The sequence below is a fragment of the Leuresthes tenuis genome, unplaced genomic scaffold (assembly GCF_036924035.1).
Source record: "Leuresthes tenuis unplaced genomic scaffold, fLeuTen1.0.hap1 SCAF_4, whole genome shotgun sequence".
Classification (NCBI taxonomy): Eukaryota; Metazoa; Chordata; class Actinopteri; order Atheriniformes; family Atherinopsidae; genus Leuresthes; species Leuresthes tenuis.
In genome coordinates this window covers 38,772,599-38,796,765 of record NW_027325358.1, presented here as the reverse complement: position 1 = coordinate 38,796,765, position 24,167 = coordinate 38,772,599, and the positions used below count along the sequence as shown (strand labels likewise).

The 24,167-nt window shown below is 44.6% G+C and overlaps 1 protein-coding gene across 1 annotated transcript in view; it reads right to left on the bottom strand.

The window, feature by feature from the left end:
* LOC140304872 (uncharacterized) overlaps window positions 1-24,167 on the bottom strand; it is a 59,948-nt gene that overhangs the window by 8,976 nt on the left and 26,805 nt on the right. Inside the window, exons 3-12 of the mRNA XM_072383677.1 lie at window positions 22,579-22,726; window positions 22,410-22,467; window positions 22,111-22,192; window positions 16,420-16,535; window positions 16,063-16,231; window positions 9,143-9,273; window positions 3,804-3,887; window positions 2,039-2,068; window positions 469-537; window positions 256-390 (exon numbers count right to left, since the gene is read on the bottom strand). Of these exons, the coding sequence (XP_072239778.1) occupies window positions 256-390; window positions 469-537; window positions 2,039-2,068; window positions 3,804-3,887; window positions 9,143-9,273; window positions 16,063-16,231; window positions 16,420-16,535; window positions 22,111-22,192; window positions 22,410-22,467; window positions 22,579-22,726 (1,022 nt within the window). The remainder of the gene's footprint in view (window positions 1-255; window positions 391-468; window positions 538-2,038; window positions 2,069-3,803; window positions 3,888-9,142; window positions 9,274-16,062; window positions 16,232-16,419; window positions 16,536-22,110; window positions 22,193-22,409; window positions 22,468-22,578; window positions 22,727-24,167) is intronic.

Here is a 24,167-nt window from a genome sequence, read left to right as displayed (position 1 = left end):
GGCCATCCTCCCTGAGCCTGATTCTGTTTAAGGTTTCTTCCTGTTAAAGTTTTTTTTTCTTCAAATTGTCAGCTAGTCTTGCGTGAACAGAACTGTTGGGTTTCTTTATTTCAGGTACCCTGAGATGGCTTTGGGCTGTGAAGTGGAGCTGTATAAATAAATCTAAAGTCAAAAGAAAATAGAAAAGAGAAGTCTCTTGGTCAGTAGAATGCAATCAACACTTTGTCTGGGGAAAGTTTTTCTGTTGGGTCATACCATTGGAGCTATTGGTGCAGGAGGGTACTGGTTCGGTGGTGGGTAACCCCAGTGTTGAGGCTGGGCAGGAGAGGTCATAGCCGGTCCAAGGGGTGGATAACAAGGGTTCTGGGGTGGGTTGGCTGGGATAAAACCCTACAGAGGGATTTCAGAGTTAGATAGGGAAATATAAAAACTGAGGGAGGAAAACAGGGCAAGGGGTTAAGTACTCACAGGAGAAGGTAGTGGGGCAGTCCCCTGTACTGGTCCAGCAGTGGGAGGGGGAGGGTGGACTGTGGGACCCTGTATGAGGACACAGGAAGAAACACTGATCTCATCTGTTTTGGGTGGACAGATGAAAGTAAATGGTAAATGGACTTGTACTTGTATAGCGCTTTTCTAGTCTAGCTGACCACTCAAAGCGCTTCACTACATGCCGCATTCACCCCACTCACACAGCACGTCTTAAGATATAACTACGTGCTTTCTAAGCATTCACACACATTCATACCCCCAATGATACACTGGGGGAGCAACCTGGGGTTCAGTGTCTTGCCCAAGGACGCTTCGACATGTATCCTGGGGAAGCCAGAGTCGAACCACCGACCTTCCGATTGGTGGGCGACTGCTCTTCCTCCTGAGCTACAGCCGTGGAAGTGCCAGTGGAAACATGATGAGGACACACTGAGACCTGAACCGCATCCAGAGGTGGTCCAGAACAGTGTGAGTACACACAGGGTTTACACTGCGACAGTCAGAACAGGGCTTCATGCAGCACCTTTTATCTAACATACACACACTCACACCATGATGGGCACATTGTGGACAATGTGGGGTTCTGTCATGTATGGAGGGGCTCTGATCAAACTGTCAACTTTTATGTTGTTGGACTGACCACCTGAGCCAGAGAAGAACAGACTCCAACCATACACATTGTATTAGCCACAGAAAAGTAAGCTTCAACAGCTTCAATTCATCCCGGGGGTCTCCTTGAATGTTAGGGGAACTGGGGTTTGTCCACTTGTGATCTGAACCATCAAATCAACATAAACATGACAAAACGACTAAAAGTCAATGAAATGAAATAAATCTTTAAAAATGAGAACCGTAATCTGAACAAACTAGCTCACAGAGAATGAAAGGCACAAAAAACAGATGATTGTTTTTTAAACTTGTTGCTGCGGCACTTTGAACTAACTGTGGTCAAATATAATGTTGGGCAGAAGTCAGGAATAACAGCATGGATCAACGTTTGCATCTTTTCCAAACACTGCTGACGTTTTAGTTAGAATTCAAAGAAGAAAACATGTACAGCCGAGTCCAGCTCCAGTTTCTGCTGGACCGGTCCATTTAACTGGACCACTGCTGGAACTCACCGAACACACCACATCTCCACCACCTGAACATGGTGTGTGTGGAAAGTAAAAATAAAGCCAGCAGCAGCTCTCACACAGTCACCATATCCTTGTTACGAGTCCTTCTGTCCCTGCATTCAGCCACATGGAAGTGAAAGAATGAATAAAGGGAAGAGAAAACGGACAGAACTCTGGAGCATGAAAGAGAGCCACGACCATCTGAGTCCAGTTGAGAGTTCACATGAAGGAGTGATTCAATCCCAAACCTCATTATTCTTCACATGCGTTTAAAAGTCTGCTTTTGGTCAGACTGACACAATATTTTGCTGTGTTCAGAAATATGACAACCCTGAGGATGAGGACAGCTGATTGGATCAAATATGATTAATTATTCCCCATTTATCAAATAAATCATACATATCATACATGTTCTATACTGTCTTACATACCATGGCAGAATTTGGAGCGTAGTAATACACCTGCGAACAGAAAAACACAGTCTCATATTAAAGCATCAACAGGTCGGAGTCAGATCCCTTCTGGGCCCTGTGTGGCTGCTGTGTGGCTGCTGTGTGACTGCTGTGTGGCTGCTGTGTGGCTGCTGTGTGACTGCTGTTTGGCTGCTGTGTGGCTGCTGTGTGGCTGCTGTGTGACTGCTGTGTGACTGCTGTTTGGCTGCTGTGTGGCTGCTGTGTGGCTGCTGTGTGGCTGCTGTGTGGCTGCTGTGTGGCTGCTGTGTGGCTGCTGTGTGGCTGCTGTGTGGCTGCTGTGTGACTGCTGTGTGGCTGCTGTGTGGCTGCTGTGTGACTGCTGTGTGGCTGCTGTGTGGCTGCTGTGTGACTGCTGTGTGGCTGCTGTGTGGCTGCTGTGTGACTGCTGTGTGGCTGCTGTGTGACTGCTGTGTGGCTGCTGTGTGGCTGCTGTGTGACTGCTGTGTGGCTGCTGTGTGGCTGCTGTGTGGCTGCTGTGTGACTGCTGTGTGGCTGCTGTGTGGCTGCTGTGTGACTGCTGTTTGACTGCTGTGTGGCTGCTGTGTGGCTGCTGTGTGGCTGCTGTGTGGCTGCTGTGTGGCTGCTGTGTGACTGCTGTGTGACTGCTGTGTGACTGCTGTTTGGCTGCTGTGTGGCTGCTGTGTGGCTGCTGTGTGACTGCTGTGTGGCTGCTGTGTGACTGCTGTGTGACTGCTGTTTGGCTGCTGTGTGACTGCTGTGTGGCTGCTGTGTGGCTGCTGTGTGGCTGCTGTGTGGCTGCTGTGTGGCTGCTGTGTGGCTGCTGTGTGGCTGCTGTGTGACTGCTGTGTGGCTGCTGTGTGACTGCTGTTTGACTGCTGTTTGACTGCTGTTTGACTGCTGTGTGACTGCTGTGTGGCTGCTGTGTGACTGCTGTTTGGCTGCTGTGTGGCTGCTGTGTGACTGCTGTGTGGCTGCTGTGTGACTGCTGTGTGGCTGCTGTGTGACTGCTGTGTGACTGCTGTTTGGCTGCTGTGTGGCTGCTGTGTGACTGCTGTGTGGCTGCTGTGTGGCTGCTGTTTGGCTGCTGTTTGGCTGCTGTGTGGCTGCTGTGTGACTGCTGTGTGGCTGCTGTGTGGCTGCTGTGTGGCTGCTGTGTGGCTGCTGTGTGACTGCTGTGTGGCTGCTGTGTGACTGCTGTGTGGCTGCTGTGTGACTGCTGTGTGACTGCTGTGTGACTGCTGTGTGGCTGCTGTGTGGCTGCTGTGTGGCTGCTGTGCTGACTGCTGTGCTGACTGCTGTGTGGCTGCTGTGTGGCTGCTGTGTGGCTGCAGGTGGACACAGCATGACTGCAGCCTGCTACAGCAACACAGCCTCCTCACTGGCTGCTCTTTGATGGACTGAAACTGGTCTGGAAACCTTTATTTCACCTACAGTAACGTAGAAACTTGTCAAATGTCAAATGCCATTTAATCATTATTGAATAAATAAAAACATACATAAACCAATGAATTCCATGTGTATTTATTTAAATAGAGAGTACTGATTTAAAAAAGAAATTGCCGTCAGCCTGCTTTACTGTCCTCATTATTCCACATAAAGTGAGGAACCACCGGGGTCTCTGTGGGTTTAATGTCTAAACAAGCATTCATACATGGCAAAGCTAACAGTGGTGTTGCTGAGAAGGACCTGAGTCTGCGCAGGTGTGGGTTGGAGTAGGATATGAGATAAGCATGTAAATAAAATATGAACAGTACAGACTCACCTGTCCTGGTTGTCCAGACTGGTTGTAGGGAGGACACGGTCCAACAGGCCCAGTGGCAGGAGGATGCACTGTTTCTGAGACGGTCTGGAGGACAATACACACATAAGTAGTCAAAAGATTTAATTACTGATTATTTTCTGGTCATCTTCATCCAGTGTGGCATCATTGAGGTCAGCTGACTCTGTCCTGTCTTCTTACACACACTCGTCTGTTGCAGCCAAACTCAGAATCATCACTAGATGGGATTTATTTTCCAGCCATGCACAGTGACATGCAGTGTGTCTGACACCATAAGACAGGACTTTTCTGACTGGTCTGAGTGTTCTTCTCTCATCTAATTCTGAATGAATTCTGTGATGAAGCTGTGTTTCTATGCTTCAGAAAAATCAATCTTCTGATGGGTCATTAATTCACTGTGAGTCATGGGCAGATGTCACAGGAGTCTCCCCTTCTCAAACACAAACTTTTAAATAAAAAAAAAACTGCTCCACCGTTCTAAAAAGGCCATCACAGCATTGAGAAGCTGCACATGAGGATGGTTGTGCTGCAGATGAACCACCTGTCTCCCTTGAAAGCTCACTAAAATCTGCACCATATCACAGGGTGTGGTTACACACATCTCTGTTGTCAGGATGAAAACATCATCAGTGGACATGCAGGGAACAAACATGCACCGTCCTGCTGGAGAAAGCTGTGGTTCATTTAGACACTGAGGTCGGAGAGGAAGCAGGCAGGGGTTCTAAGGAGAAGCTGCTCATTTGGGCTTGCTCTAAATAGCATTTTCCTGCCTGAACAAGCACAAACTACACAGCTCCTGTAGCAGGTCTTTAACCAGCCAGATTTAGTAAGTCATGCACATCATGTGGGCCAGAACTGTCTGACATAAAGAGCTGCACCAGCGTGGTTTATGGGCTTCACTGGGGAGAAGAGATGATGAAACGACTAAAGGTAGCAACACTGCTCACATATTTCAAGTTACTGAAAAGATTAAGTTTACAATGTAAACTCCACTCACTAAAACACAGTCGGTTGGGTTAAGTTGAGCTAAGCAACATTTTGAATAGGCTCTGTATGTATTGGACTAATTTGGAATTGAATGAGTCTGATTTGATTGAATTACGATTGTATTACAATGAATTGGGATTGAATTGGCTTGAATTGGACTGTGTACAGTGTGAGAGCAGAGTTCTAAGCATGAAAACAAGGAATCTGGCTGTCAAAGTCAAACTGAAGACATCCACACAAACCTGTTTGATCTGAGCTCTGTTTTCTTAGTCTTCACACATACATGCTGTCATTGTCTGGTGTCTGCACACATTTTACCCAAAGGCTGAAGCACACACAAACAAGAAGACAGCAGAAAAGACCAGGGGCCTCATGTACAAAGAGTTGCGTGGATTTCCTACTGAAACATGGCGTACGCTCAAACCAAAATGCCCTCCAACGTACAAAAATATCCGGATGTATCAATGTGTGCACACGCATGAATCCAAGCACATTTCTTTTGTACATCCCAAACAAAGTGGAACTGAGCGCACATGTCGGAGTACCCGACTCCTCCCTGTCCACGCCCCTACTTAAATATGCAAATCATATTTAAATTAGCCCTCCACCTGCGATTCCCCTCTCTGCACGATCAGAAAATAAAGAAAAAAGAATGAGTAAGATGGAAAAAGAAGAACTTAACGGAAATCGAGATGGCGGTGCTACTCTCTGAAGTGGAGACCCGCAAAAATGTGCTCTTTGGCACGCTGTCCTACTATATAAGCAGCAAACGTAAGAGCAGTGGGTGGGAGAGCGGGAGCGAGGCCTTTAATGCTGAGGCGTCTGAGAAGCAGACACAAACAGAGGTGAAAAACTATGGGTGACACTGCTCTGTCAGGGGTTTGGCTGTGGGAGTGTGGGTGACTCTGATTAAAGGTAAATACCTACATTTGTGTAACTCACAACAAACATGTTCATACAGTAACCAGAGCAGAAGTGCGCCGGGGAAAAGGTGAGACTCAGTGAGACATTTCACAAGCACAGGGTTATTAACATTTGCACACAGAGACGATCAGGGGCTTGTTAGAAAGATCTTAAGCTGTTGTTTAACCAGCAAAAAACAGCAAGTTACTAACTTTAATAACCAACTACGATGCTGTGAAGACGGGATAGAAATTGAGGGAGCAAATGCTCAATGCACGTCACGGGGAATAATATTAGGACAATTACACGAATAAAGTTATTCACCAAGAAGCCACCCATCACGCACAGTGCCAGGTTGTAGTCTGTTCCCAACAATTCTGTTACTGAATGTACGAATCGTGCGTTGTACCAGGCCCCCCCCACAAAGCATTTGCGCATCACATACGATCTGTACATTGATGGAATGAAAATGTTTCCTGTTGACATACAAATTCATCATGTGATTGTGCTTTTATAGCACTGTGTGTGCAGTCGATAGCTCCGATTACATTAGGAAAACCGGCTCTCGCTTCAAATTGCGCTTCAATGTTGGCCTGTTCAACTGCATTGTGGGAATTTGATATACCTGCTGAGATGCAGATAATTCCTCCCACTCGGCTGGCATGACTCGGCTCAGGGTCGACTGGCACAGTCCCAATCGGTTGGCCAGCTCCCTCTGGAATGCCCCGGTTGCTTAAACCCCAGTGTGCACGTCACCTGTGGCACAAGCAGCCCATGGATCCTCGCTGTGTTGGGCTCCAGCACCGGCCACAGTTCTATGCACTGTTCCAGGAGGATTGCCCTCAAGACGGCTGATGAGCCAGTTGTCATCATGTGCCAGCAAATACTTTCTGTCTCTTAACACACGCTATTTTCCAATTGCACCATTTACAATGTCTTCCAATACCGCTAAAGCAGCCATTGTTTTTAATGGTATGCATTGCAACTCTTTGCACATGCTTTTATGTCCACTCGTCTAATTGCAGACACATGGGTGTGTTAATTGTTCATCAGTGTTAATTGTTCATGTGTCTCAGATGTGCACATCACTCATTCTGAGGACAAATTGTCTTCACATTTATTTATTATAACAGTTTCTCAACATCACCTCTAAGTGTCCCCAAAGAATCAACAGCTGTGGAAAAGTGCGTACGACAGCCCTGAAGTTGGCGTGAGGCACCGCACATTTCTATGGTCATTTCGCTCTTGATACATCTGATCGTTGACGTGAAAAAGTGTGTACGCCACTTTTTTGTGCGTATGTACCCTTTGTACATGAGGCCCCAGGAGAGGCCTGCATCTCTGCAGAGGACTGCTTAAACAGAGGTTATACCTGCTTTTACCTGCTGCCGCACATGTGTACAGAAATCACACAACAAAGACTTCCTCAACAAGCTTAACAAACATTTTGAATGGTTTGAGGCACTGAACGACACCAAGGTGAGGAAGTCCACTCCCACCTTGACGAACAGGCCCTCAGGCTGGGGGTGTCAGAGGTCCAGTAGACCCTGAGAAAAGTCAACATCTGTAAGGCAGCAGATGTACTTAAAGGATGTGCAGATCAGCTGGCCCAGGTCCTCACGGACATCTTTAACACCTCACTGGACCAGGCCATTGTCCCACCATGTTTCAAGTCTGTGTCCATCATCCCAGTACCAAAAAAAACCATCATCACCAGTCTGAATGATTATTGCCCAATAGCACTGACCCCTCATAATGAAGTGCTTCGAGAGGCTGGTGAGGAGCCACATCACAGACCCCCACCCTCTTTCGGCCCATTCCAATTTGCTTACCGCCCCAACCGCTCTAAAGATGTTATCTACTCCGTTGTCCACCTGAGCCTGTCTCACCTGGAGGAGAAAAACACCTACGTCTGAATGCTGTTTGTGGACTTTAGCTCGATGTGTAACACCATCATCCCCCAGCATCTGGTAAGCAAACTGGGCCCCCTGGGTTCTGGCACCCCACCGTGCAACTGGCTGCTACACTTCCTCACCAACAGACCACAACAGGTGCAGGTTGGAAACAACATCTCAAACTTCATCTCCCTGAGCACTGGCTCCCCCCAAGGCTGTGTCCTGAGTCCACTGCTGTTGACCTGATGACCCAAGACAGGGATAACACTGAGGACACCTACAGGGGTGAGGTGAAACACCTGGTGGAGGGGTGCAGCGCCAACAATCTGATCAGCAAAACCAAGGAGACGATTGTTGACTTCAGGAGGAACAAACACCACCACACACTACTCCATACCAACAACTCCACTGTGGAGAAATTCAGCAGCACAAAGTTTGTGGGGGTGCAGATCACAGAAGACCTCACCTGGTCACACAACACAGCAGCTCTAGTGAAGAAAGGACACCAATGCCTTCACTTCCTGCGCTGGCTGAGAAGAGCACATCTACCATCTCCCATTCTCACCACATTCTACAGAGGAACCATCGGGAGCGTGCCGACCAGCTGCATCTCCATCTAGGCTGCTGGCTGCAAAGTCTCAGACTGGAGGGCTCTTCAGAGTGGTGAGAACAGCTGAGAAAATGATTGGGACTTTTCTGCCCCCAGTCCAGGACATAGCATAAAAACGCTGTGTGACCAGAGCACTGAGGATATCCACGGATCCTTCTCACCCACAAAATGGACTGTTCAGCCTGCTGGCCTCTGGCAGGAGGTACTGCAGCATCCAATGTAGAACCACCAGGTTCTGTAACAACTTCATCCCACAAGCAACCAGACTATTGAACTCCCGCTGACTAACCTACAACTTCTGCAAGTCCGGTGGGTGGTGAGGGTTGTGTGTGTTCATGTGTGCATTTTGCCACCATGTGTATATATCTGTACATTACATTCATGCTCATCCTGTAGATTTTTATACTCAAATTTAATACTTCAAGATTCCATCATTTTAATTCTATTATTATACAGCTGTTCTTGAACCTAACAAAACATAAGATGATTAAGGTCTCCCAAGAATCCTGCTGCTTTGAAAGCTCTCTCTTTCTCTCTCTCTCTGTATCTCTCTGTCTCTCTCTCTCTCTCTCTCTCTCTCTTCTCTGTCTCTTTCTCTCTCTCTGTCTCTTTCTCTTTCTCTTTCTGTGGACCTGTGATGGACCTGTGATGGACCTGTGATGGACCTGTGATGGACCTGTATGGACCTGTGTGGACCTGTGATGGACCTGTGATGGACCTGTGATGGACCTGTATGGACCTGTGATGGACCTGTATGGACCTGTGTGGACCTGTGATGGACCTGTGATGGACCTGTGATGGACCTGTATGGACCTGTGAGGACCTGTGATGGACCTGTGATGGACCTGTGATGGACCTGTATGGACCTGTGATGGACCTGTGATGGACCTGTGATGGACCTGTACAGGGTGCACCCTGCCTCTCACCCCATGACTGCTGGGATTGGCTCCAGCCCTTTTGAAAATCTTCTTCCGACAGCAGCAGCAAATCCCAGCCGGGATGCCCAGCAGTAAGAGCAGAGCCAGGAGAGGGTTTCCATCTGCATGCTCATGGTGATCTGCAGAGAAAAAGATCTGAGATCCATCATGATCCTCATCCAAGCCTCTCTGTGGGCCTCAGTCATGATTAGTAGTCGGGATACAGACTGGTTCAGTGCACATACATGCTTACACATCACAAAAATTTTTTGAACATGGAAGTCTTTATTATTGGGCTGTCCCACATGAAAAGCCTCCAGCTGATCCAAAATGCTGCAGCCAGAGTTCTGATGAGAACTAACAGCAGAGATCATGTTTCTCCAGTTTTAGCTTCTCTTCATTGGCTCCCTGTTAAATTCAGAATAGAATTTAAGATTCTTCTCCTCACATATAAAGCTCTTAATGACCGAGCTCCATCATATCTTAAAGATCTCATTGTAAGATATTTTCCTAACAGAGCACTCTGCTCCCAAACTGCAGGTTTACTTGTTGTTCCCAGAGTTTCTAAAAGTAGAATGGGAGGTAGAGCCTTCAGTTATCAGGCCCCTCTCTTGTGGAATAAGCTGCCAGTAAATGTCCGGGAAGCAGACACCCTTTCCACTTTTAAGATTAGGCTTAAAACTTTCCTTTTTGATAAAGCTTATAGTTAGGGATGGCTCAGGTGATCCTGAAACATCCCATAGTTAAGCTGCTATAGGCTTAGACTGCTGGGGGACCTCATCTGTCACACCTTTCCTCACTTTGCTATCTTTTTCCTCCTGTTTAATTTCTCAAATGATATTTTGTACATGTGACATTATTGTGGTTATTAACTTGTGTTTCCCTGTTCCAACAGGTATCCTTTGAATGGCGTTATGGTGTTTTTCCCCCCTCTTTTCCCTCTTTTGTGTCTTCTCAAACCACAGCTGGTCGAGGCGGATGGCCACCCTTCCTGGTTCTGGTTCTGCCAGAGGTTTCTTCCTGAGTCTGGTTCTACCAGAGGTTTCTTCCTGGTTCTGGTTCTGCCAGAGGTTTCTTCCTGGTTCTGGTTCTGCCAGAGGTTTCTTTCTGGTTCTGGTTCTGCCAGAGGTTTCTTCCTGTTAAAAGGGAGTCGTTCCTTTCCACAGTCCCTCAGGCTCAGGACGGGAGATTGGACTGAAGACAAGTTTCGGTGCAATCTGTTGGTTTCCTTAGCTAGGATATTAATTTTTGAATTGGCTCTATATGAATTGAATAATTAATTGGATTTCATTGGATTATGATTACAATGAATTGAATCACAATTGGCTTGAATTGGACTATATTATTTAAGTGCCTTGAGATGACATTTGTTGTGATTTGGCGCTATATAAATAAAACTGAATTGAATTGAGTTAAACAGCGTCAACCCACAGATGCAGCATATTCACCTCAAAGATCAGTCATTTTCCACCATGTTTCCAGCACATTCAACAATAAAATGTGATTAATCTGCACATTAGTCACGGAAGCAGTGAAGCATGGCTGTCGATGAGAGCGGGGTTGTTTTCTCCTCTCAGCTCAGTAAAATCACATTTGCAACTGATGCTCATATAGAAGTGGCGGTTAATGCAACCCAGGCTTTTAGGAGAATTTCTTTGTTAACCTCAAAGAGCAACTGAAAGCATACAACTGCAGAAAGTAATGTTTGATAATCAGAGCTAGTAACCAGAGGATTCCAGTGCTGTGCATCTCCAGAGAACATGACTCAGTTCTGCACCACATATCTGACAGGTTAACACAGTTTAATCACACATGCAAACGGGTGCACATAGGTCCATCCAAAATGAAAAGACTCAACAATAACATCCTAGAAAAATAAAGTCGCATCATTCTGATGGTTTTATGTGTTTCAACAAATACAGAGGTGAAACATTCAGCAAATTATAAGATGCTGAACACACCAGGACTAACAAACAGTCAGATGGTCACTGTTTGACATATCTGATCACAACGTATTCTCATGAAAGAGTTCGTATGGAAACATACGAAAAGTTATGTACAGATTTTCGTGCATTATCCTACGAATATCCAATGACACGAGCGACCAGTGTGCATGCGCAGTTCCCTGCAGTGAAAAATGGCTTCCATTCATTTCAGCTATTGAACACGCCCCTTTCCGTCGATGAAACAGAGTGGCAGGAATCATGTCTAAATTAGCATCTTTTTATGTTTTCATAGCATAGCTTTTCTCACGACATAAACGTACATGTCAGGTTACACTTTTTTAGTTGAAGAATGTGCAGATATATGTTTTTTAAACCCTAATTTCACAATCCTGACCCTAACCCGGAAGCACGATATAAAAACTACAATTTGTACTAAACTGCCGTACACAGTGCCGTATCTTTTGTAGTTCGAATGTTTCCTCTGATATGTGAAATTGAGACCAGGAAACTTTCAGACTTATTACAGGTTGGGAAGCACATCTGTTTGGTCAGATTTGAACTGAAAGGGATGAAATTGCGTTTTTTTCTGGGTTTTGACCCTACTTAGTGGCACCCCCTACAGGTGTCCCACAGGTGATGGTAGTATAGGTCAAGAGCTTTCCAAAACTGTTTACAACTGGTCTGTAGCTCATTTTGTTGCTGCTCTGTAAGCCTTCAAAAATGTCTCAGGTTCAAGGTTCAAAGGTCACCTCTGAGGAGCAGGAACTGCCCACAGTTTCCATTCTGACATATGTTACTCCCTGGGTCAAGACCTTTCCAATGATGTCTTCACTTTAGTCCTACCCCAAAGTTTAATGTTCATCTTGCTCCAAGGCCCTTTGAGGTGTGCTTTCTCAGACCCTTATTAAGTCCAAGATGGATGAAATAATTCAAACATGTTTAAGGGCTAGTTAGTGGCCACATGTGTTCAAAATATTGACGTCTGCTTAATACACTGTCAGACTTTGAAATTTGGAGCAGTTTAGACCCCGTTTTCTCCATAACTTACAGTAAGATTCATATTATATTTTCTAATGACCTAATTTGGCCAATTATACCTACTGTATCCCTTCCCCCAGGCTGACAGGATGGTCCTAGATGACCAAGACTTCAGTACATTGTAGTGCCAATACGTGTCTGGATATACAGTTTTAACTTTTGCATACATAGCTTTACAAATATTGTTTATTAGCGATGATGTGAAGATGATGAAGGATTTCTGTACACTTACATTGTTTCTTAACATTTGGATCTTGTAGTAAATTCAGCCGGCCTGGGTCTCATTTTGTTGGCTCCACCCTGTCCAAACTGTGTTAGTTTAGCTCAGAACAGAACTGCTACGAGTGTGTGGTGTCTGTAGCTGTTTATTTGTTAGAGCACCTATTTAATGACCATTTTTATTTTCTTTTATCCCTGACCGTTTCAACTTCAACGTCCACTTCAACAACAAATTGTTGCTCGGGATCTGGCTGGATGAGAATAGGAGCAGAAGCGGTTCTTGAGGGTAGCAAATGCTGTATCAGTCTCGGGAGACCACAGAAATGGCAATTTTGTAGGAGTTAAGCGAATGAGAGGAGTAGCAACCAGACTATAGTTGCGAATGAATCGACATTAGAAGTTTGCGAATCCCTAAGAACCGTTGAAGGTCTTTCCGAGAGGACGGGACAGGCCACAGTTTTAATCTTGTGAGGATCTGTTCTCACCTGCCCAACCTCTAAAACATAACCCAGGAAGGACACGGAAGGGGTATGAAATTCACACGTTTCAGCCTTGACATAAAGGCGATTCTCAAGCAATCTCTGAAGTACAGCTTGAACGTGGCGCTTGTGATCCTCCAGGGAACGAGAAAAAATAAGAATGTCGTTCAGATAAACAAAAATGAACTGATGGAGGAAGTCCCTCAAGACATCATTAACTAAAGCTGGGGCATTGGTTAAACTGAAAGGCATCACCAGATTTTCCAAGTGCCCCAGCGGGGTGTTGAAATCGGTTTTCCACTCATTGCCATGACGTACGCGCACCACGTGGTACGCATTGCGAAGGTCCAGTTTGGAGAAGATGGTGGATCCCTGTATAAGCTCAAAAGCGGAGGAGATGAGTGGTAGGGGGTATTAGTTTTTAACCGTTATTTCATTAAGGCCACGATAGTCTATACAGGGGCGGAGTGTCTTATCCTTTTTGGAAACAAAAAAGAATCCAGCTCCAACTGGTGACGAAGAGGGGCGTATAATACCAGCGGTTAACGACTCTTGGATGTATGTCTCCATCCTCTCAGGGTGAGACAGGCTGAACAGGCGACTGGAAGGTAACGGACCATCGGGATGCAGATCGATGGCGCAATCATAAGGCCTTTTGTGGAGGAAAGGAGAGAGCCTTGTCTTTGCTAAACACAGAACTTAAATTATGATAGTCAACAGGTATGCTGGATAGGTCGACTGGGAACTCTGGCAGATTGTTGGACCGGTTGGTGGTCGGTGACGCGGAACGAAGACATAGGATAAGCAATGTAGGCTCCAGCTCTGGATTCTTTGACTAGCCCAGTGAATGTGTGGATTGAGAGCCAAGGAAAACTCGAAATAACGGGATGATTAGCTACCGGGAACAAATAAAACTCTAAGCTCTTGCAGTGATTTCCTGAGACATCAATGTTATGGGTTTAGTATTCTGAGTGATGGTAGCCAAAGACACCCCATCCAGAGCAGAAACAGATGCGAGTGAGTGGCAGACCCAGTCGAGTAGCTAAACCAGATCTAAGATTTTTCTGGGAACCAGAATCTATCAAGGCATGGGAAGCATGGGAGGTTCTTTCAAACTCTAAGGTGACAGGAACAGTGAGACGAGGAAGATCAGATCAGTTCCACCCACCAGTATCCTCGCATCTACTAGTGGGCGTAATCTTTTGGGGGAACCGAACAGGAAGAAATTAAGTGACTAGGTGAACCACAGTAAAGGCATTCTTTATTGCGCATGCGTCTAGATCTTTCCTGGGGCGTTAGGCAGGTTCGTCCTAATTGTATGGGCTCTGTTGGTGTTAGGTTGAGAGTCAACCGAGCGAGAGACCTGCGGAAGCGGTGGAAGATAAGTCTAGCGAGAGCTGTGCTCGCACAAAGGCTTATGAGAATTTGAGTCCCTTTCCCTCCTATGCTCTCAGATCCGATTGTCGACCCTGACGACTAATTACGCTATTTCCTCGAAAGAGGATGGTTTGTCACGGAACGCTAGTAGGTCCTTAATTTGATCGTTGAGTGAATTCAAAAGGATACTTCTTAAGGTATCGGAACCCCAACCGGTCTCAGCAGCGAGAATACGAAACTCGAGAAAGTCCACCACCAATTGAGTTCCCTGCCACAAGTTTAATAACCGCTTTGAGGCGTTGTCATTGCCCAATGGGTGATTAAACGCGGTATGAAATTTCCTAATAAAGTCCGCAAAAGGATAAGACTTGAGGGTGTTGGTCCTGGAGAAGGCCAAAGCCCAAGCTAAGGCTTTGTCTTTCAGAAGGCTAATCACAAAAGAGATCTTTGCTGAATCTGAGGGAAAGGAGCGAGGAGACTGACTCATGGCAAGAGTACACTGGATGAGGAAACCCTCACACCCCCCAAGGAAAAGTAATGTTCCGGAACTGAGGCTCGGCCGGAGGTGTGGGGGGGCACCGGGACTTGAGGTGACACAGATGGGTTTTTGTCAGCAGGAGACACTGGAGAGAGTAGACAGATGATCATTCATTTTCACCATCATTCCAAAAACTTGGTCCAAACGTTGGCTACAGTACTCTTGTTGGTCATTTAGTGATCGAAGCCTTATCATGCTCTTCCAAGAGCCGTCCTTGGTTGGATAAGGCTGAATGAAATGAATCCGCTGAGTCCATGTTTGGCCAGATCGTAATGTCATGGGGTGACAGCAAAAATACAGGATTAAGATTAAGATTTTTTGACAGAAGTGGGATCTTGACAAGCAGCGCTGAATCTGTGGCCTGGGAAACGCTGGAGAAAACAGGTAAGCACAAGGGTTTGGGGCGGCAGGAGCAACTGGATGTAGACAGGTTATTCAGTATGAGAGTCCAAGTGGGTAAATGCTCAAAATTGTGTTACAAGGTTGCCTTACTGTGATTTGATGGAAACGTGGCTGGAGGTAGAGGCAGCAACTGACTGGCTGGAGGGTGTTTTCTAGAGTTGCGGCGGGTGAGCAGGCAGGTGGTGAGGCAGATCCAGGTAAGGCAGGAAAGTAAGAGAGATGAGAAGGGAAGCCAGGGGATCCGTCAGACTCGAAAGGAACAAGGCTGGGATGAGGAGACAAGGTAAGTGCAAAAATAATTTTCCTTGATAATCTAACACTCTGGTGAGCTGGCCAAGTTACCACAAAGATGGCAAAACGATCTGGAGAAGACTGGTGCTCCTGCTGCTCCTTAAGAAGGGCTCTTGATGATGGTAGATGCACAACAGGTGTGCCAGCAGGCAGCCACCAGACTCCACCCACGTAACCGGGGAAACCTGCTCACCCAGCCTGAAACTCAAGACACACCTCCAAACCAAGTCAGATCATGACAGTGCAGCACACCAAGTTCAGTGCAACATGTCTCCTGTGTTTACTGAGTGAGTTTACTAAGTATGTAAGGGCTGCGTGTCTACACCAGCTGAGATGTCAGGAGAGAGCTCCCAAACAGCTAGAGAGACAACCGCTGCTAGAGAGCAAACACAGGCTCATTGTATCCTCAGGGAAAGACAGGTGTGAGAATTGTTTGGGAATAACATCTGTACAGTGACTCTTTCCATATCTACTTAAAGCTGAGTAAAGGAGTTTGACAGTTTGGAAAGATGCATTGTGACAATGTAAATTAGATTTTTTTTAATTAGGGCAATGAAGTGCCATACCTCAAGTTTTGGAAAAAGATTGAGGAACTTTCCTGACTGGACCATGAAGCATGTCTATCTAACAGTGACCCACCTGTCAGGTCCATCCTGGTTACAGAGACAACTCTTTCCCTGCGGTCTCTCAGGGTGTAATGGCCCTCATCACTGTAGTTCACATGTCTGATCTCAATGTTCTTGAAGTGGGTCTGAACCCGGTCCCAGTAATCCGGAAGGTCCTGGGACACCGGAGCACCATCACGCACCTGCAGGAGATAAGGTCCTGTTACTCAGGCTCACAGCTGCATCCCTGCTCAGGTTACAGGGAGTTCATTATAAGCAAAGCAAAAAGGAAAGCTTTTTCAGCTACATGACTGAATTTAGGCCCCCAACTCGACTCCTTCACCAGTTGAGCCCCAAATCCAAACTGAATCCTTCCATTCATCCATCTTACCAACGTAACGTTGGCATTCCCCCCAGAAAAGGAGAGGAGAGCATCAGCCAGGTCGATGCCCTCCAGTGATATGTAGAGGCTCTCTCCTGGTACACACTTCACATAATTCTGTCTGTCTGCAATGAAAAGAAACAAGATCAAGACTCAGGAAAATGTATTTGTCAATGCAGACATATTCTAGTATACAGGGCACTGAAATGCTGTTTCTATTGGGCCCAAATGGCACTGCTCAAAATGAATTTTAAATAAAGAAAAACAAAGGGCTTCCGGTTATGGCGGTGAGGTGAACAGATGTGTTAAACAAGCACTCTCAGATGTGTTGACAGACGTGTTGAACAACTGACTCTGACTCAAACCAGAGACAGTCGCTGCATGGACCTCTCCAAAGGATCTCACCCAGAATCACTTTTTAGCTGAATCTTGAAACTGTTTTAAATGTGCTTTATATCTTTGTACAAGTTCTTTAATGTTCTCAGTGATATCACAAGCTGCATTTTAATACCTTTTTCATGATCGTACGCGGAAGGATACGAAAGAAGTAATTATTTTGGAAAATGACTAATCAGCTTATGAAGCCACATTGCCCCCGAGTGGTTCGTAGTACTGAATAGTTAAACGAAGTCAACAACTTGCATATGACATGTGACATTTATAGAGATAATGCAACTGTTAACCAATGTGTTCCTGCTGTTTTCCAGTTATTCTATTCCATGTTTAACACAGGAAAATAACATTGTTTGGTTCATTATTCATGTCATAACTTTACAGATATCCATCTGAATGTTGAGACTCATAATCATTATGTTATGTTATTTTTTATGTCTTTATATCCTAAGTTTATGCTATATCTTTACCCTTTATATCTTAACAAGTTATGGTGTTTTTAGAATCCTCTGAACAAATGTTTGAAACGGAGGAATGTAGGAGTCGAGTTGCTTTGAGGCACCCTCGTTGCAGGTCGCCTTACAAAATACGCTCAGGCAGACGTCACAACAGTTTCAGGCATACCATTGGCTGAAAGTGTAGCGTAGGCCTACGTCATGCCCCGCCTCGTGAATAAAACTCCGGAAACCGCGAGGAAAAGAATATTGAAAGTTCAGCAGTTCAGATCAGATGAGAAGATGAAGAGCGGAGAGTTTAAAGATTGATGGAATGAGAGTCTGGCGGAGAGTCTTTGAAAATGGCAGGAGAGGAAGATGAGATGGAAGAAGAAGGTCCGAACAAAGACAGAAAGGGAAGAATGTAGTAGAAAGATACATTTTGCGTTTTTGTTCGTATGTCATCCTGTCTCCTCTCTATAGCACGTTTTAAACTCTGCAGCTTACTCACATATTTTTTGATCACCAAAAGGAGCCAGCGTTCAGCTTGTCAACCTCTTTGTCAATCTTTGGTGAATTTAAGTTCACCTCATCAGAGTTGGTCAGCAACCAAAACCAACTCCACCCTTGGACAGTTTTATCATTATTTGTGGTGAATTCCGACACATCACCCGTTCATCTTCCGAGCTACCAGAAGCCCTCCAGTGCAGGAAAGCGACCGGTCCAGGCCCTGAAAGTCAACCACAACGAAGGCTGCGAGACGCGGAGCCGAGAGAGACCCAGTTGGACCCACTCACGATTGCCTGTGGTTCGGAGCTGACCTAACAGTAAGATCCGCCCTGTTCTTACATTTCAGACGGTATGCGGTGGGTGTCGAGAGAATTCGCTGTTAAAATGATAAATTAACCCAAGCTGTTAGCCTTTAAATTCAAATAGTAACAAACCTAGACTATTTGAATGATTCCGGTATCCATCCATCCCCTCCCCTTAGTTCTTTTCAATTCACTAAGTGTTTCTTATGTAATCATCCATATTCAAAGCATTTCTCCTGTTGTCTTAAGGTTCATGTCTTTGGTCATGTCATTTTAATAAATGGTTCATATATATATATATATATATATAAAATCAACCGGTTTTTGTGTATGTGTTCTTTACGTATGTGTGAGTCCAACAAAATGAGAATTCACGAGTAGCGACTATATGAGACTGGAATTTATTCATTATTAATTAATAATTGATTATTAATTTAACATACCAGAATAGTAAGATTCTGTCTTTTTCCTTCGATTGAAGGTGGTTCCCTAAAACGAGGTAAAATAAGGCTTATTCAGATAGTGAGAACTTTTGGATAAATCCTTATCACATCACGCTACGGTGATGTGATATATATACATATATATATAGTAACAGATCATCTTTTGGGAAGAAACTCACATGATAACAAAAACAGACATGAGAATTTAAAGAAAATGGGTTTTAAAAATACATTCTATTCTTCTTATGCAAGTGGACATACAAGGGGCGCTGCAATACTAATTGCAAATAAAGTAGACTTCCGACTTTCAAATGCACCTCTCCCTGGACTTCTCAAACCCGACAAAGAAAATCAACTCTGAGTCACTGTACATTAAGAAAATGATTAAAAGGATTGGCTTGATTGATGTATGGAGGGACTGTCACCCATCTGCTAGGCAGTTTACTTTTTTCTCCCACCCCAATCTCATTGGAACGGGGATGCCGGCAAGGCTGTCCGTTGAGCCCCATACTATTTGCATTATTCATAGAGCCACTTGCTCAAAAATAATCATGGAGGACCCGAAAATTATGGGAATTTCACTTAAGCGAAGAGAATATAAAACATGTCTGTATGCAGACGACATCCTGGTGACTTTGTCTGACCCGATGCCAGTCTGCCTAATGTCATGTCCTGCCTCTACCAATTTGGTCTCTATTTGGGATACAAACTAAGCATAGAGAAAACTGAGACACTGTCCTTTCATTACTCACCTCGAGAAGACATATGCAAAATGTTTAAATTTAAATGGAAGACAAGAAATATGAGACATTTAGGTGTTAATATTCCCAACTTTAAAGGATATATATGATGCAAATTATGGTCCTATCACAAACAAAATTAAAAATTATTTTAACAGATGGGCTCCGCTGACACTTGATTAATATAACCGGATAGAAACTATAAAGATGATCGTTCTAACTCAACTGTCATTCCTTTTTCACTCTATCAGTGGAAATACCATCTAAACAGTTTAATGAGTGGAATCAAACTAGCTCAATTTTTATATGGCAGAACAAGAAACCAAGAGTGCACTATAAAACCTTACACTTACCAAGAGATAAAGGAGGGATGTCGTTCCCATGTTTGGAGAGCTACTACAAAGCGGCACAACTGCAGTATGCTGTCTACTGGTGTGACAAGGGTTATGAAGCAAAATGGACTAGAACTAGAGCTTAGTCTGACCTTTAGTGGCCTTGACAGCACCTGAATTCAAATGGTAAAAATGGTTTCCAAGAAGGTGACGGTTATGATCACACAAAAGTATCTTTTAACACTAAATGATTGTTTTCTCCACCTAACCAAGTAGTTTTGATTTCTAACTAAATTCAATCAGGAAAGTGTTTCAGTAAAGTGTTGTTGTGTCATTGACTGAACAGAAATAAGAAATTATAACATTTTTCATATGTTGGTCTTGAACACAAAAAGAATGGAAAGCTCTGCACATTGGCCAAGATGTAATACATGGGTTTTTGCTCTCAAAGAAGATGAAAAAGGGAATGAAACCTACAAAGCCAGATACGTAGCAAAGGGGTACACTCAGGTTGAAGGACTCGACTACTCCAAAACATTTTCTCCAGCTGCTGACTTGACATCTCTACGTGTACTAATGCAAGTAACAGCACAGCATGACCTTAAGTTGCACCAGGTGGATATTAAGGCCACATACCTACATGCAGCCCTAGTCAAAATTATGTCAAAATTAACCAATCCCAGTACATTGGCAAGATCCTGGAAAGATTAGGCATGTCCGAATGCAAAAGTAGAGTGAGGTAAAATGTGATCTTACTCCAGAAGGAGACCAAACAGACCACAGAAAATACAGAGGAATGTTAGGCAGCCTCATCTACATCGTGACCTGTACCAGACCAGACATCAGCTGGATCGTGAGTAAACTGTCACAATCTATGTCAGATCCTAGAGAAAAACATATGACAGCTGTAAAACGTGTACAGACACTTGAAGGGAACCAAAGGCCTTGAGTTATGTTATAAGAAGTATGATGTTAAACTGGAACTGATGGGCTATTCTGATGCAGACTGGGCTAACGACCCAAAAGACAGAAAGAGCACTCAAGGCTATTGCTTCAGCCTTTATAAAAAAAGTTTCTATTGTTTAATGGAAAACCAAGAAGCCTGACCACAGCTCAGAATATGGTAACAGTCCACTAGATGGCAGAATCTGAATGCCTCTCTGCTACAGTTCTGAGACACCTTCTTTAAGCAAAAAAAGCTTCTGTGTTAGCTCCTCTCTATATTAACACCAACCACCATTGAGCTGACTGAAAAAGGGTTTCTTACTTTTTCTTAAGATGTTCTCAAAGGTTGATTTGTTACGTATAGCAGAAAACTCCAAGCTTCCCATCAAACCAGATGACACCAATCAGATGGTCAGACTACAAGCATGTCTTAAAGACAAAAAGACCAGGGGCCTCATGTACAAATGGTGCGTACGAACAAAAAAGTGGCGTACACACTTTTTCACGTCAACGATCAGATGTATCAAGAGCGAAATGACTGTGGAAATGTGCGGTGCCTCACGCCAACTTCAGGGCTATCGTACGCACTTTTCCACAGCTGTTGATTCTTTGGGGACAATTAGAGGTGATGTTGGGAAACTGTTATAATAAATACATGTGAACACAATTTGTCCTCAGACTGAGTGATGTACACATCTGAGACACATGAACAATTAACACTGATGAACAATTAACACACCCATGTGTCTGCAATTACACGAGTGGATATAAAAGCATGTGCAAAGTGTTGTAATGCATACCATTAAAAACAATAGATGCTTTCGCGGTATTGGAAGACTTTGTAAATGGTGCAATTGGAAGAGAGCCTGTGTTCAGAGACAGAGAGGATTTGCTGGCACATGATGACAACTGGCTCATCAGCCGTTTTGAGGGCAATCCTCCTGGAACAGTGCACAGAGCTGTGGTCGGCATTGGAGCGCAACATAGTGAGGAGCTAGCACCTTGGGTCTGCTACTTCCAGTCAGTTATGGTGGCAAATGTTAGATGGTGTTGACTAAAAGCAGCGTGACTCAGTCATCTCATAGACCTCATGCTTGTTTTGCAACTGTAGAGAGATTTAGAAACTGTAGTATTACCTTGTCACTTTCTGGGTCTCAATCTAAATATATTCAAATCACATGCTAGAAGAAAAACCCAGTTCATGCTACTTACCATCCTCAAACATTTTGGTTTGACAAGATAAAGAGCTGGTGGAGCCGATATGTCAAACTACTGCAGAGGGAACGGGTACAACAAGGTGAGCTGAAAAATCAGCTGAAACATCAAGACAAGAAAAAGATTGTAGAAAAACGATGGCATTGTGTTTTTTAAATTAATTTCTTTGAAGAAATTCCTTAGTTTTCCCATCACTGTAAGTGACCCTCTGCTGTGAGGCGACAGTGCTAACCACCACACCACCATGCAGCCAAAGACTGATGTTCATCCACTGATCTAAATTGTGTGTACAAGAGGCAAATGAGACAGATTGCTGTGCAGAGCACGGTGCTCAGTTAATAAAAGTTGTTGGTACCAGTGGCTGATACAACCCCTGGCTAACTCACATGTAACTGCCACTCTGACAATGGAGATCTCTTTATTCCAGTAGTCTCTCTGGACATACGTTCCTTGGTCCTCATACGTCACCTGACAAAAACACACAGACCCACATCAATACACTGAGGATCTAGAGTTATTATCTAATCTATGATCAGGAGCTTTGCTTTAAACAGACCATGAAAACCAACAAGATTGAGGTTGGACAATATTTTAATTTGAGACTGACGTCCAACACACCCACACAGAGCAACCAGACAAGCAAGAAACATAATTTTAACCATAAAAAATTTCTGATTCTGATTACCGCGTCGATGTACCAGTGTCCATCGCTGCCTGTGCGAGACAATCTGCCTTTGGATAACCTGTGGAGGACAAAACAAAGGCAACATTTAAAACACAGCCACGGCAGCAACACTGAGAGCAATTTCCATCTTCTCTCACTGATCACTCCGTTCACACAGGCTGCCTCTGACCTGTGTCCCAGCTTGTCCCAGTATCGCTGTATTTTACTGGGATTATCAGCTGGGGTGAACTCCAGCTTCTCTGAAGCAGTAGGCAGGTAAATCTTCAGCTGGCGACCATGTATCAAACGTTCATGGAGGTCACGGACACCATATGACTCTGCGACAAACGAAAGACAAGAGAGAAGTGAGACAGAATGTCAGATACTGACAGTTTAGTAAGAGAAACATGGCAACTATTTCTAGTGTAATGTTAATAAAGACCTGGGCCACCGCTTATCACCAGAATAGCTTTTATACCCCTCAGTATTCACAGCTTAGATTGAGAGGTAGAGAATGTGGAGATGCATCACACATTGTCTACTGGGGATGTTAGTGCCATCTTGTGAGGAATACTGTCCCATTACTTCCATTTCGATCATTCTTACCTGGTTACATTTGGTTTTGTTTGGATAAAAACAATCAAATCTTGAGGATAAGAGATGGAGAAAGAAAAAAGGAAAAAGCACATAGACCTTACTGTGAGTATCTGCTGAATGAAAGATTAGTTATTCTAATTAATTTGTCTCTGCCCAAATAGCTATGATCTGTGGGGTTCTGTATATGCTCCCATTAGGCCAGCTAATTAGTGATGTGTCGTTCGCGAACGATTCGTTCGATATTAACTAATCTTTTATATGACTCGGGAGTAACGAGTAGTCTCAGTGAGTGATTCGTTCGTTTTCACGCAGTACCCTTCCTCCCCATATGACAGGCGGCTGCTGCATAAACTCAGTCAGCACGACAGGAAACAGAAATGATTAATTCATTTCCATGCAGTACCCTCTCTCGCCACATGGCAGGCGGCAGCTGCATAAGCTCAGTCAGCAGGACAGGAAACAGTTTTGATTCGTTCACGACTCAACTCCTCGGGTTATGGCTCCTCGCACAGGAAACAGTTTTGATTCGTTCACGAGTCAACTCCTCGGGTTACGGCTCCTCGCACAGGAAACAGTTTTGATTCGTTCACGAGTCAACTCCTCGGGTTATGGCTCCTCGCACAGGAAACAGTTTTGATTCGTTCACGAGTCAACTCCTCGGGTTACGGCTCCTCGCACAGGAAACAGTTTTGATTCGTTCACGAGTCAACTCCTCGGGTTACGGCTCCTCGCACAGGAAACAGTTTTGATTCGTTCACGACTCAACTCCTCGGGTTACTGCTCCTCGCACAGGATACAGTTTTGATTTTTTGAGGGCGTTGAGGCATCCTGGGTCTGACGGCTTTGCTTTGCGGTAAGACGTATTGCATCACTTCCTGTTGCTTTGTGTGTGTGCACTGTGACAGTTCTCGCTCTCCTTGAACTACTAATAATCACCTTATTTCTCCCTATAATTTACACATCTTGCATAGTTAACTCTATCCCATACTTGTTATATTCTAACGCTCACTCTTACAGATCTTTAGTCTTTATTTTTCACTTTTTAGCGGTGTATCTGGTTCTCTAGCTTAGCATGGCTACCAGTTCTCTTCCTCTATCTCCTGCTTTCACCTGCTCCGTGTGTCAGATGTTTAGTTACTCCTCTGCCTCCTTTAGTGGTAATGGTACATGTAACAAATGTAG